Source organism: Diabrotica undecimpunctata, chromosome 4 (assembly GCF_040954645.1).
Source record: "Diabrotica undecimpunctata isolate CICGRU chromosome 4, icDiaUnde3, whole genome shotgun sequence".
NCBI classification, from domain to species: domain Eukaryota; kingdom Metazoa; phylum Arthropoda; class Insecta; order Coleoptera; family Chrysomelidae; genus Diabrotica; species Diabrotica undecimpunctata.
The window spans coordinates 29,115,663-29,131,744 of record NC_092806.1 but is presented as its reverse complement, the minus strand read 5'-3'; the positions used below and the strand labels follow the sequence as shown (position 1 = coordinate 29,131,744).

Sequence of the window (16,082 nt, the reverse complement as noted above, 5' to 3'; positions counted from 1 at the left end):
TTTTCTCATGTATTTAATTCATGTTAAATAAAGAAAGTAATAACATAATTTTGGAATATAATCTTGGTTCAAATTAAACTCACATACAAGTCCCTTCCCATATCAGTTGGCCCAACGTTAGATTGATAAGAAAATTAAATTTTAGAGAACAAAAATAAAAGCGCAGCGTAAATTTTAAAAGTTTTTGCATCGAACATTTTTGAATTTCCTAATTATAGAAAAATTTTATAACGTAATGAAAACTATTCATTTCAAAACAAAAATTCTAATGTAAACGAATCCCATATTTATTGCAATTTTTCCTTCAATTCGTTGACAGACGTGGCAGGACGTTTTCTCAAAGTTTTTTCATTTCGCGCCACAAAGTCTCTATCGGGGACAAGTCGGGTCTGTTAGAAACTCATTCCAGAAGTGGAATTCCATGGTCTTCAATCCATTTTAAACTCTTTTTTTAGGTATGACAACCTGAGTCGTCCTGTTGAAAGACAAAATCTTCCGCTGATTTTGGTGTTCCATAATCGGTAAAAGAGATTCTTCTAAAATATTCAAAAATTTGTCCGTGTTTACAATCCCATTGATAAAACGTAACTTTCCCACACCTTTAGACGACATAATGCCCCAGATCACGACTGATGCAGAAAATTTGACTTTTCTCTTCAGACAGTAGGGATGGAAATGGAAAGCTTAATTTTTCCTGCGAATGACGCGACTCCTACTGTGTCCAACACACTTCAAATCTGGACTCATCACTCCATTGTATTGAATCCCATTGCGACTGAGTCCAATCTTTATGCTCTTTTGACCATCTTAGTCTATTTTTCTTTTGTTGTAATGTCAAAAGTGGCTTTTCCTTAGCCTAAAATAAAATTAAATTTATTAAAAACAATTCGTACTAATTTTTTCAACTGTAAAACTTACTTTGTAAGTACCAAATCCTAATTTGTGGGCCCCTCGGTGACATGCTGATCTAGAAACGTGTCTTCCAATAATGTCACTTCATAAAACGCTTAACTCCATATAATTTGCTCGTCGATTTTTCACTATAATGCGTCTTAATACCCTTCGATCTGCTTCGGTTTTTTTACTTTTTCGTACATTTCTAGGTTTTGTGACGACCGAACCTGTAGTTTTGTATCTTCTGGCTATATTTCTTACACTATAGCGTGGTAATTGCAACATATTCGCGATTTCCGAATTGGATTTTCCAAAATTAAAAAAATCTAATAATGATTGAACAAATTTTCACAAACGGCAGAAAGCTTTACAATACTATAGCATTTTTTCATATAAAATGCTTGCACGTCACAATGTATATAAAGTGACGTCACTTATATCTAAAATTTCCAGAACGTCAACCTTAGAGTTCAAATTTTCCTAACACAGCTAATAATACGAAACCTATAAGGAACTGCTCGATCTTTCATAGGCGTCAACATTGTATAATAATCAGAAAAATGTAATTACCATTATATTGGGAATTTTGAAATTATATTGATTAAATAACCAAAAACATTTGTTATTATTAGATAATAATATAAATTTTATGAAATATTATTGTTGTGTATTGTGATTGTGCTATGCCCAAACAAATAAATAGTCTGTAGAATGCTGATAAGCTTTCATATAATATAGATTATTTTGAACAAGAAATAATGTCAGCAAACAGCAAAGTTACAAGACCTAAATTGGAGCTGGAAGTTCAGATAATAGAACAAGTGATGGAGTTTAAATATCTAGGCATCACAGTATCTACCTACGGAAAGGTCGAAACAGAAGTGGAACATTAAGTGAATAGAGCAAACAGAGCAGTAGATTGATTGAATGAAACAATATGGAGAAATACAAATATGGGAAAAGAAATGAAAGGCAGAATTTACAAAACAGTCATCAGATCAATAATGACATACGTGACAGAAACACGACCTGACACAGAGAGGACAAAAATGATGTTAGAAACAGCATAGATGAAAACACTCAAAAAAAATACAAATAAAAATCGGTTGCCTGTAAAGTCGGTTTTACGGGCGAAGATTTTACGTGACAACGTCTTTTTCTCGGTAGAATATTTATTGATATGAATATTATTAAATTGCACAATAGGAACAAGGAATTGAATGAAAATAAGAATTGCACAAATTTTAACTATAGAAATATATTTTGTTTACTAAAACATTGTACATGTAAACCACACGTGTGAACTTGTATTATGACGCTTTCTCGGTTTTCCAACGCCAAGAACGCTCGAGAAAGACAGAGACACAAGCACGCACCGATTCAACGCGCCTAATTCTCTAGTGCTGCGCGCGCAGCGGACCGATCATGTTTGAGTGGGAGAGAGACGCAAGGCATTCGCCGGTCCGGCGGGCCTCTCTCTCGTTCGGTGACTCATCGTAACAGACGTGAGCGGGCGTTATACTTTTTCATGAGTGACTCCGAGCCACAACCTAATTTAAGACGTTGTCACGTCAAAAATGATGGTAAGATACTATGGGACACAGCTAGAAATACAGATATACTACGTAGATGCTAGGTTGAGAACATCAAGCACTGGGTAAGAAATAGAAGAATAGAATGGAATAATCATATAAGCCGAATGACAACAAATATAGTAGTAAAGACGGAGGGAGCCGGTTCCCCAATAGGAAGACATTCAGTGGGAAGACCACGAAAACGATGGAACAACTTACTGGAGGCACATTGAAAAACAGACAGAGTCATGTCTACACAAAAAGAAGAAGAAGAAGAATTATATTGTCTTTGCTCTCTAATCCTAAATTTTCTAATTATGTATCCGAAAGATCAAAGTTTCTTTTCAATATCATCAGTATGTTCAAAAAACGGTATACATAATTTAAAATACTTTTTTTGTATTATCTCCTTTTTATCTATATTTATATACAAACAAGATTATGAGGTTCTCAGAGCTCCACAGCAAACTCTTGAGCAGCTATCTACTCAATATGTCAGCTGCTTTGCTATGGACTGTCCAAGTTGGACTGTCCGATATGTGGACACCCATGTGTGTAAACCCATACAAAATTAATGTTTTTCGATACTTAGCCAAAACCAAGGAATTTAAAACAGACAGGAAGTCCGATATAATTATTGCAGAATCAATTGTAGACTGTGTTGAAAATGTCAAAACTTCGTAGATTGCAATTGCTTCAGCACTAAATATAAAAAATATGTTATCCAGTTTGTAGGAATAATTAATATATTTGGAGGTAATATAAAAAGCACATCCCACACCATCCTTGTACTTGGAAGCATCGGTATATATTGCCACAGATTCTTCGAAGTTTGCAAGTATTGAGTATAATAAGTTAATATTAATGTGAAAATTATCGCTATATGAAGGTTGTACAATCTTTATATTCAGAAACAATGAATTGTAATCATAAAGATCTGACAAAGTTGTTGTTTTGCAGTTCTGTCCTGTAATTTAATTGTAATTTCGTCTAACATTTAGAAAACAGCTGCAGTTCCATTCACCATAAAATGTATCTATAGTGTAGCTCTCTTCATAGCTCTCTTCAATAAAGGTTGTTTTAGCATCAACTCATATCGCTAAATATGTAGCGACGATCAAAATTAGTCGATTTTACATTAATGTTGCAACGTATTTGTTAACCAAAAGTGACAATACATTGTAATGTTGCAAACAAACTGGAGAATATAACACAAGGCAAAGTCAAGACAGAAGATTCTAAACCAGAGCTACAGATTATAAATTTTTAGTTTGGCAAATACTCTGAGGCAGGAGTCAAAAATCATTTAGAACAAAAAACGAAAGTATATTAAGTAAAATTAGAATAAAGCTCAATGAAGCTATACCATCGAGTTAGAATCTATGGAGAGGGCATCACGTGACTAAAACCGACCTCACTTCGGCCATATTGTTAAGATTGTTTTGACACTTTTGACAGATCGTATATGTTTGTTTACGTTTGATGTTTTTCGAATATTTTTAGTTTTATAATACTTTTATAGAAACTGTAATAATATATTGTGATAGTGCATAATAATGGTTTCTTGTTCTCAACGCAGTTGCAGTAGCAGAAGCAATGTTCATAAAAAATCTTCAGGAATAACGTTCTACAGGTTAGTATACAAATATGTAAACAAAGTAATGGCCCGTACTTCAGAGAATAAATTAATAGTATTCGACTGTATTAATTTATCTTTATGTATAATATATCGTGTTTTTAGTGTTTACCGCGGGATAAATAAATCATTGTTTATTAAAAATGTATTGCACTTTTTTAGATTATGATTAAATCTTGTATATGTAAAAATGTATTTGCAATTTTCACTAAATTAACCTGTTTCTTCACAGTCTGGCGTTCTTTACAAAATCCTTCGACTAATACACTAAACTGATTCGAAAACAAGATAAATCACCATTAAAATTCAAATCAACGCATTCTTTTATGCTTCCTAAATAAAGCGTTTACGTTTTTTAATAACCTATTCAAACTGCAAAGTGTTTCATTTACATTTCAAAAGCGAACCCTCGCCTGAAAAAAAGTCGATGACGCTTCGCCGGAGTCTTGAAAAACTTCAACAGCGTGACAATTCTTAAACTGTTGATTGCCTAATTTTAGTTTACCTCTGAACGAACTAAATACCACCACTTCGAATTCGTTTAATAATTTGAGTTTCGTTGAAGTTTTGAGTAAGACGTCAGAAGTTTGATGTATAAAGGTAATGGAATTAACAAGTGAATTTAAAGTTAATGGGGGTAACGTCAAGTTACGCGATACTGCGGAATATTAGCCAAAACTTAAACCACTTGTAGTAAGTGTGGGAGTAATACGTAATAAGGAATGTAAGCAGTTGCAAATATATAAAGTTTTGGCAAATATTATAAATAAACTTTTGTTATTTTTAACATAGCCGCTATAAAAAAGTCAAAAAGTGCAGTAAGCTCTCTTTTTATGCGGATTATTGAAGTTATGCTTCTATACGCACGGTCGGCGTTGGAAATTTGCATGAGAGTGAATCTGTGAAACCATTACATATGTAAGATAATGAGTAAGAGACAGAAGATATATTTTCTCTCTCTTCCTCTCTCGAGAATAAAAATGTTCCTTTTGTATAATATATATTATATATACAATATTGTATATACAGATTGAACGAATTTAAAACGGAACATACGAAATCAATGTATTTCGGCTCAACTCCGCTCTAGGTGGTTGGCCAACAAAAGGTTGTCAAATAATTATATTATAAAAATCCAATACTTCAGCGGGCTACTGGATTCGGAACTCATTCAAGAACAAGTCAAAACTCCACCCAAATAGGTTGCCTAGAATCACTGAAAAACTAGACTTAAAAAGCAGTTATTATGCTGTCAATCCACTTATCGCTTCCTTATAGTCCAAGAGATAGGGCCGAATTTATAATGTTAACTATTAAATATTTTTGGTATAACAAATAGTAATTTTACTTATTTTTTATTACAATAAAAAGGTTTTTAAATTTACATTGCATAAATAATGATTGTTCAGATATAAGAAAAATTTGATTTATTATTACATTAATAATCAAATACAAAATATATTATTTCTATTTATCAATAGGTAAAATTCAAATTGTAGAATTCCTTTAACATTTTATAAATAATTATTAATAAAAATCAATTTAATAGTGGAATTACAGTAAAACCTCTGTTAACTGAAATAATTGGGGGGGAGGCCGTTTCGGATAACAAGAATTTCGGTTAAAAATAACATTGTGTTTTTCAGAATTCTTGGTCAAAGTATTGGTATTAAAAATACTATAATGTCTCTTGAATGTCTCTATTACTCCCTGGTCTAACGGCTGAATTAAGCTCGTGACATTCGGTGGCAAAAATCTGACAAATGTCACTATTTTGTATATTTTGGGGGTGAGTTGGCGCATTGTCAACAAGCAACAATTCGTTAACGGGAAGGTTTTTTGATTTAAAAAAGGATTTTACACTTGGGACGAATTCGTTTTCGAACCATTCTGAAAATAAAGTGGTCGACATCCATGAGCATTTTTGGCTTCTATAAAAAACTGGAAGTGCTTTTTCGGAAATATCTTTTAGAGCTCTTGGTTTTTTTGATTTCTTAACACACATAGGCAGCAATCGGTGAGGGAAATTAATGGAATTGTTACGTTTTACGATAAAAATTTACTTATTATTGACGAAATTATTGAAAATGTTAGCCGTTTCGGTTAAACGATGGTTCGGTTAAAAAGGTTTCGGTCAAGGGAGGTTTTACTGTATCAATTTTTTAAGTTTTGAAATTTACTTTGTAGATATTTTCAATATTTTTTTGACGTGACAACGTCTTAAATTAGGTTGTGGCTCGGAGTCATTCATGAAAAAGTGTAACGCCCGCTCACGTCTGTTACAGTGAGTCACCGAACGAGAGAGAGGCCCGCCGGACCGGCGAATGCCTTGCGTCTCTCTCCCACTCAAACATGATCGGTCCGCTGCGCGCGCAGCACTAGAGAATTAGGCGCGTTGAATCGGTGCGTGCTTCCGTGCTTGTGTCTCTGTCTTTCTCGAGCGTTCTTGGCGTTCAAGACACATTACAGCAGAAACACTTCCTTTCATTTCATATTTCTCCTATCATCGTCCTATCCTCAACAAAATCACTCAAATAGAAATTAGTTAAGTTTAAGTTTACATGTACAATGTTTTAGTAAACAAAATATATTTCTATAGTTAAAATTTGTGCAATTCTTATTTTCATTCAATTCCTTGTTCCTATTGTGCAATTTAATAATATTCTTATCAATAAATATTCTACCGAGAAAAAGACGTTGTCACGTAAAATCTTCGCCCGTAAAACCGACTTTACAGGCAACCGATTTTTTTTTAACTTTCAAGTTGATTGAATTTTTTTTCATTAGTTAATTATAATTTTACAAATTCTGTTTGGACATTAATTTTGCATCATTATTATTTTAAAATATTAAAATAATAATGATGCGCGTTCATTTAGATCAGTAATTCTAGACGCATGCGCTAAATGTAATAAGTATCAAGATGCTTTTATTCAACTTCGATTTGACTGACTTCGATTGTAATGAAGTTTTTGAAACCTTAGTCACTTATATGGAACAGGACTGACGAGAACAATTCCAAAAAGAAAAGTAAACGATGTCAGATTTTTACTATTTAACCGGCAGTATAAGTTGCATGATGTGAACGAGCCTTAAAAAAAAAACTAAAAAATTTCGATGCTTCAAGCTTACCACCATGTCAAGATGAATTACACCAACATCTACTGCGAGCTCATTATATTTCAAATATTTGGACAAATGCTCATAAAAAAGTACCAACAGAATTGATTGTTGAAGAACATGGTTGGGAGTTTGAAGATGAAACATATAAATTCAAATGGTTTAGTGGACCTCAGATGCCAGAATCAGTTCGAGAAGTAGTGATTGAAAATGAAGCAGATAATGAATGTGATATTATTGAAAGTAAAAGTGACGAAGATTATGAGTGTGATAACATCAATGAGAGTGAGAAAAATGACGAAGTTTTTCTAAATTTTTTTTTTCTTATCGGAAAAATCGTTTGAAAATTTTTGGAAAAAAATCATGGTATAACTTACAGAAAATTGAAAGGATTCTACAAATTAGATTTTACCTCAAAAAATTACGAAAATTTTCATTTACGGAAATTTTTTTGGAAAATTTTGAGGAAAACTCTACTTGACGCTTCTCAGAATAGTAACAGCAGTGAGCATACAAATTTTCAAATCAATCGGTATAAAAATATCATAATAAAATCAGTTTGAAAATTATTACCGAGACCTAAAATGCGCAGGCAAGTGGTACATTTGACCCCGTTTTGTGGCTCTCTGTACCAACCCAGCTGTCCGCCCTTTTGGATTTAGAGTTTTTAGGGGCTAAATAATAAGCCATGAAAATGGCGGACATATTACTTATCGTTAATTTTTCCCCAAAAAATTGCAACTTCACCCCTGTCCGCCACCCCTTATGTATCCACTCTCGCGCCCGCCCTTTGGGATTTCGTCTAGTTATACCAAGATCTTACTCTGGGCAAATTTTCAGCCATATTATCGATCGTTAATTTTTCCGAAAAAAATTTCAACTTCATCCCTGTATAGCCACCTCCTGTACCACGAGGGACGTCCGCCTGTAAGGCAAAGTCTTAACCCAGATACAATGAATATATTCCAATAGAGAAATGTCATATTACTGATCAGTTCAAAATTTCGGCTCTATCTCTCCGACTATTAGGCAAACTCCTCTTTCCTTTAAAGGAGACAGATAGTTGAACGATATTTTATACAATGTCTATCACCGGGTATGTATTTATTTTTGTCCAAGTTTTATATTGGTCCACTATTTCAAATGCAGTTCAAACAGACATATATTAAATTGTATGTTCCGTTTTAAATTGGTTCAATCTGTATATATATATATATATATATATATATATATATATATATATATATATATATATATATATATATATAAATATATATATATATATATATATATATATATATATATATCTAAAAAAAACTTTTCCTTCAATCTCACCATCTGATTGTCAGTTCTGACATTCGAACTTTCAAATACTTTATTTTGCATGATATGATCATGACAGTCAAGATCCCTAGCCTTGCCGTTGTTAATATAACATTTCAAAATTGACAATTAAATTTTTTTGATAGATTTTAGAATCCATCAATGTTTTTAAAAGTTAAATTATAAAACTAATTAATATAAAATTACTTAAATTGGGAATCTTCCGGCATTCTGTGTTTTTGCTGTTTTATTTAGTAAATTAATTTTTGATGTGTCTTCACCATACTAATATCTTAATGCTACAGATCTTTTAAAGGTAAGATCGTTTACTTAATTGTTTTTTATATTAGATGTATCGCTAATACCATTCTTTTAGATGAACTGATGATGCCCATTGAACAGTGGGCGAAACGTATTCAATAAAAAGATAAAGTAGCACAACTCTTTTCTTTTTTAATCTCCAAATTGACCGAAAATATCCCTTTCACTTACGAGTGCACATTTTTTATAATATATATATATATATATATATATATATATATATATATATATATATATATATATATATAATATATTATGTATTAATATGATTATTTATGTGATATGTTTTGTATTATTTAAAATTAAACGTTTTTATTTTAGGCTTTTGTATTTCAAAATAATCACTGTTTCACCGAGAACTATCAATTTTGAAATCCGTTAGTGTCATGTCTAATTGGCAAATCCTATATGTGTGTGGTTCATACGCTGGTGGTTGTGAGTTCGAATCCCAATTATGAATTTCCTTTTTTATTTTTGAAATATTTAAAAACCTCACGTTAATCTTATTAAATATATGTAATATACGCAAAAAACATAAATTTTAAAATAAAATGAAAATTTAAAACATAATCCGAGTTATTGGTTTTTTATTTTTATCTTCGTAAAGTGAGTATGTATATTGGCAGTTTTAAATACTTATGAATATTACATTACATTCCGCAACTATATAAAAAGAGTGGCTGCTTACCCTGTGCGGACATTTCGTCTGACCACAACCCCTTAATCGCGAATGTAAGGCTTCGATTGGCAAAGGTTAAAAAGCCATCTAATAAAAAAATATTAGTATTAATGAGAGATGAAGAGCTTAGATCTACATACAGTAAGCACATCAATGAGAACTTGAGAAATATATAAGGAAATTGCATAGAGGAAACCTGTGAGAAAATAAAAATAGCTATAGACGAGGCTGACGAAGTAGTCGCAAGTAAAATAAAAAGAAATCACAAAAACGAGTGGATGACGGAAGAGATACTTGATCTAATGGAGCAACGCAGACAGTACAAAATACATCAGAATCAACAGTAATACAAGGAAATCCAACGTACGATAAGGGCAAGAATTAAAAACGCAAGGGAAAGCTGGATGAAAGAACGTTGTAAAGAATTGGAATCACTACAAGGAAAGGGAGACCGTTTTGGACTACATAAAAAGGTCAAAGAAATTTCGAGTATTTACAAGAAACACCATGAGACTCGCCTGAAGAATGATCAAGAAAACTACGTTCATACCCAGGAAGAGTTAGCTAAAATCTGGGCAAACTATGCTTCGTCCCTCTTTGCGGATAATAGACCGAATCTGCCAACTACTAACTTACCCACGGAAAATTTATCCGGCCCTCCTATTATTCGCGCCGAGGTGGAGTAAGCTATAAAAGTAGCAAAACTAGGCAAGGCCCTTGGACCGGATGGAATTACTACGGAAGCCATAAAACTATTGGAAGATGATAACATCGACATGCTGGTAACAATTTTCAATGCCATATATAACACCGGCCACATTCCAACGGATTGGCTTTATTCAACCTTTATAATGATCCCTAAATCACAAACATCACAATCGAAAAATGTAAAGACCACAGACTGATAAGTTTAATGAGCCATTTGCTTAAGGTGTTTCTTCGCATCCTTCACACAAGAATGTTCAGAAAGCTGGAAGATCTAAGCGGTGAGACACAATTTGATTTCAAGAGCGGACTGGGTACCGGACTGGGTACAGTGAAGCAGCTTTCTGCTTAAATACACTTGTACAAAACTGTACGGATTAACGAAAGGATATAGTCATAACATTCCTCGATTATGAAAAAGCGTTTGACACCGTAAAACATGACGCAATGATAAAAATGCTACATAACGCTAACATTGAAGAGAAAGATAAAGAGAAAGAGTTATCCAGAATCTCTATTGGAATCAAAGAGCACGAGTGAGACTGAACAATTCAACTAACACAGAAGAATTTGAAATTTGAAGAGGGGTGTATTTTTCCTATGCTCTTCAATCTCTATGTGGAGAACATTTTTGCAGAGGCACTGGAAGGCTCTGAGTGTGAAATAAAGGTAAACGGGTTCCCTATAAATAACATTCGTTACGCCAACTACACAGCGACCATAACAGACAACGAACATGATATGCAGTATCATGCAGTATAGTGATGTTAAATAAAATAAACACCGTAGAAAAAATATATGGCTTGAAGATAAATGCTGGAAAAACTAAATGCATGGCAATAAGAAAAAACGCACTCTTAAGAATACAACTGCAAGTGGATAATGCTCCAATCGATCAAGTGAAAACATTTAAATACTTGGGAATGATGATGAAAGACCAATGGGATCCTCAACAAGAAATACAATGCCGTACCGAACAAGCAAGACAAGCTTTTATCAAATTTAAACCGCTACTATGTAACCGCAATCTTTCCTTCAATCTCCGCTACAGGATGGTTAAATGCTATTTATGGTCCATATTGTTATACGGCATGGAAACATGGACGTTAAGAGTATCTTCCATTAATAAGTTGGAGACCTTCGAAATGTGGACGTTGCGAAGAATATTCCGCATATCATGGACAGATAGGGTGAGAAACGAGGAAGTCTTAAGAAAGGCAAATTCTGAGAGAGAACTACTCAATTTGATCAAGGCACGAAAAATTGGATACCTCGGCCATATTCTGAGAGTAAAAAAATACGCAATACGCAGAAAAAGATTGAAGGCAAGAGAGGAGTAGGTCGCAAACAAATGTCGTGGTTACGGAACATAAAGAACTGGACAGGCATAAATAACACTGGCGATATTTTGCATGCCGCAAAAGACAGACGTCTGGCCTTAAGATAATTCGCCAACGCACTATAGGTGCACGGCACTATAAGAAGAAGAAGGGGACTATTGTGCGATCAAGTATTTAACGCTGATGAAACGGGAACGGGACTATTGTATTGGAAAAAATGCCTAACCGTACTTACTTCGCAACTAATGAAAAAACTGCAAGTGGACATAAAGCAAGTGCAGATCAAGTAACATTATTACATACTTTGTAGCAATACATCACGAGATAGGATGTTGAAGTTGAAACCACTCTTAATAAATAAATCTCAGATCACGTGCTTTAAAAGGCAAATATTTAATTTACAAGTAAAACGAGAAAAAGCAATAAAAGACATTTCGCTATAAGTTGCTTTCTATCCATCTATTATTTACATCACTATTATTTAAAAACGCTCCATTATTGACAATTGATTTTCAAAGCTTCACAATTAAAAAAAAAATTCACATCACATTTCATCACAATTGGATAATTTTTTCCATAATTTCTTTACTAAATACCAAATCAAGTTTTATTATATCTGCTTACCAATTTCCTGTTCCGTGGGAGGATTGATTCGTCTGGACGGGGAACCCCTGTGCGGCGGCGGTTGTTTCAAAACTGCAAGCGGTACCAAACCTTCTGGCACCACGCCCGATTCGTGGTCGGTGGTACCTCTGGTCGGCATACGAACCAAGCAAAAGTCAGGCTTTGAAGCGCACACCTCTACTACCTCAACTTGCTGTCCTTTGGTTACGCTGAGCTCGAGAGGATTGGTAGCGGTGAAGTCGCTCATAACCCAAGTCATTTCTAAAACGCCAGCCTGAAACAAACGGGAAAATTAGAAATTTTCAAAAAATACACTAGATATATTAATGGAGCACATACATAAGATTTTGATTACAGATTAAGATTTAATATAACCAACTGTTAATGACTGAATTTGTTCGCTTTATTATTTTTTTTTAGCCCTTTTTCTATCCGAATTGTCGAATAAAGGCCTCTCCCATTTCTCGCCATTCGTCCCTGTTGTGTGCTAGGCGTTTCCACATTGGTCCTGCGACTCTTTTGATATCGTCGCTCCAGCGCATTTGAGGTCTTCCTCTTGGTCTCTTCGCATCGTACGGTCGCCAGTTTCCGACTTCTTTGTTCCATCTACCATCTTCGAGACGTTCGTTGTGTCCAGCCCATTTCCATTTTAATTTAGCTGCTTGTTTCGCGGCGTTCTTTATTTTTGTTTTGTTCCGGATTGCTTCGTTCGTTTGCCGATCTATTAGTGAGATACCAAGCATCTGTCGTTCCATGGCTCGCTGAGTTTTTCGAATCTTGTCCATGTTCTTTTTTGTGAATGTCCAGGTTTGAGCTCCGTAAGTGAGAACGGGAAGGATACAAGAATCGAACACTTTGGTTCGAAGGTTTTGGGGTATCTTTTTGTCTTTCAGTATGTATGAGAGTTTTCCAAATGCGGCCCATCCCATTCTTACTCGTCTGCTTATTTCGGTAGTTTGGTTTTCTTTGTTTACCTTGATATTCTGACCCAAATATATGTATTCTTCTACATGTTCCACTTTTGTTCCTTGGATGGTTATCGTCGGTTGATCATCTTTATTCGACATTAGCTTAGTTTTACTCAGATTCATTTTCAGTCCTTTTTTTATGGATTCCGTATGAAGCTCATCGATCATCGTCTTCAGTTCTTTCCAGCTGTCGGCTATTAGTATTTATTATTCAATGGTTTATTATTCAATGTTTAATGGACTGTATTGAGACATTTTTAGCTGTTTATACAATAAACTCCTGCGTCTAACTTGTGTAATGCCTTTATTTGAATGATGTTCACGAATAATACATTTTGTGACTATAGCTTAGCATGCACTCTGCGGCTCACAGTAAAGTTCCCTTTTTAATTATAAGATGCTGCTGTACGCATTGAACCGATTTCTATTCGATATCATTAAGGACTAAATAATAAGGAAATTGTGTGAACTTAAGAGATATACATTTTATTCATTGGCTTTGAAAATTTCAACACCAGCTATAGATTATTTTCGTTGTAACTAAACCAGATATTCTTCAGAAAATATTTGCAAAGATACTGAATGGTTATTCAACAAATGCCTTCTTTTCAAGATGACCATCATTTAAGTTAAAATATACTTCGATGTAACTGTGTTGCCGTTTTTTATATATTTGGCTATGTCGAGCATTATAAACCTACAGAACTATATCAGTTTTAAATATTTGTTATTATCAATTTTGTCCACTCATGTTCTTAGGAACAATAGGTCAAGCAATCAGCAGTTAACAGAACGCCTATTCAAATTTGTCAAAATTTGTATTCAAATCCTTGGAAAGCAACAGTAGGTGTGTGCACAAACAGATTCCATTGTATGAGACCTTTTCATCGTCGCTGTCAATATAGATATAGGGGACCCGAGCGGAACAGAGCACTCACTCAACAAATATAGAGCACCGGTAATGAACGGACTACGAGCCCAATCGAGAACGAATTAAATATTTCCACTCACTGGTCGCGTTATTAATGATTTTCGGCGAAGTTGTGGAAAGTTATCGTCGTCCTTTGATGGTCCCATTCTCTAATCCAGTCAAATAAGCCGTTATTTAATAAGTGACGAGATATGTTGGTAGTAACTAATAAATATATTTCATAACTATTCGAAAATTTCGATACTGTTTTGGAATTAGGGCATAGTTTACTAAATTCCCAAATGCTGATTTCTTGGACTTCGTGAAAGCTTTTAACAAAGTAGTAAATTAAACTTGCGATATCTACGATAATGTGTTCTTAACAGATAATCTATATTACTAACAAATTATCATCAAAAATATCAGTGAAAAATTGTGGTCTTAAAATTGAAATAATTTAAAATAGAATATTACCATGGAACAGTAAAGTTAATGTGGATTTTTCTTTTCAACAACATTAAAAAAGGCAGTGGTAGATTTCGAGCCAATAAACGAACGATTCTGCTATATTAGATTCAAGGGTAAGAGGTTCGATATCACTATATTCTCAATACATGCCCCAACAGAAGATGCCGAAGAAGATTATTTGCCGAAGAATTATTAGACCAACAGTATAAAGCGACTCTAAAACACGACGTCAAAATTGTAATGGGGGGGGGGGGTTATAATCTAAACTAGATAAGTAAGTAGGACTATTTAAGAAAACTAGTTGGTAAAATTAACATACACGACAGAACAAATGATAATGGTGGACACCGGCTACAACAATTGGTAATATCTAATAATATGACACTTTTGAACCAAATTTATAGTTCAGGCGTATTACCCAAAGAGTGGTTAATATCTATTTTTATTTGTCTCGACATATGTATATGTCTCGAGCAAAATACGACATAAACATTTAATGAATGTCCTGAAATCAAAGAAGATTGACTACAACGACCTCAGGATCATATCAAATTTATACTATAAACAGCGAGCAAAAGTACGTGTTAACGAACAGCTGTCAGAAGAAATTGAAATTAGATGTGGAGTAAGACAGGGATGCGTATTGTCGCCAATTCTTTTCAATGCCTACTCCGAAGAGGTCCTGAAAAAAGCTCTTGAGGGTGAAACAGCTGGAATAAAGGTAAATGGAGTTCCCATTAACAACATTAGATATGCGGACGACACTGTGATCTTAGCCGAAAACATTGAAGATCTTCAGAGACTGGTGACCAGAATAGCAGAGTATGGAAAAGAGTATGGTCTAACAATGAATGTCAAGAAGACGAAATTTATGAGAATATCGAAAACTCAAAGAAATAACGAGAATCTTCTAATAAACGAAACCAACGTCGAACAAGTGGACAAATATGCATACCTGGGAACAATGATTAACTCCACAAATGATTACAATCAGGAGATAAAAATAAGAATAGAAAAGGCTAGAGCAAATTTCAACAAAATGAGGAAGAGTTCTATGTACCAGGGATTTAAAACTGGAACTAAGAGTTAGGTTGGCGAGGTGCTATGTTTTTTCGACTTTATTTTATGGAATGGAATCTTGGACCTTGAATGCGACATCAATGAAAAAACTGGAATCATTTGAACTGTGGGTGTACAGAAGAATTCTGAAAATATCATGGACAGAACACGTCACAAACAAAGAGGTTCTGGGAAGGATGAACAAAGAAATGGAAATTTTAAATTCAATAAAAACAAGAAAATTAGAATACCTCGGACATATTACACGTGGAGAGAAATACACCTTGCTCCAACTGATTATGCAGGGAAAGATCCAAGGAAAGAGAAGCATAGGGAGGCGTAGAATGTCATGGCTGCGCAACCTGAGAGAGTGGTACGGATGTACATCAAATGAACTTTTCAGAGCAGCCGTCTCAAAAGTCCGAATAGCTATGATGATTGCCGACCTCCGCCGCGGAGAT

General features: G+C 34.2%; 1 protein-coding gene across 6 annotated transcripts in view; it reads right to left on the bottom strand.

Annotated features, from left to right (window-relative positions):
• The window catches only part of trio (trio Rho guanine nucleotide exchange factor), a 668,772-nt gene that overhangs the window by 317,399 nt on the left and 335,291 nt on the right, over positions 1 to 16,082 (bottom strand). For all 6 annotated transcript variants that reach the window (XM_072529242.1, XM_072529243.1, XM_072529237.1 and 3 more), the window contains one exon: positions 12,217 to 12,490. In XM_072529242.1, the coding sequence (XP_072385343.1) occupies positions 12,217 to 12,490 (274 nt within the window). The remainder of the gene's footprint in view (positions 1 to 12,216; positions 12,491 to 16,082) is intronic.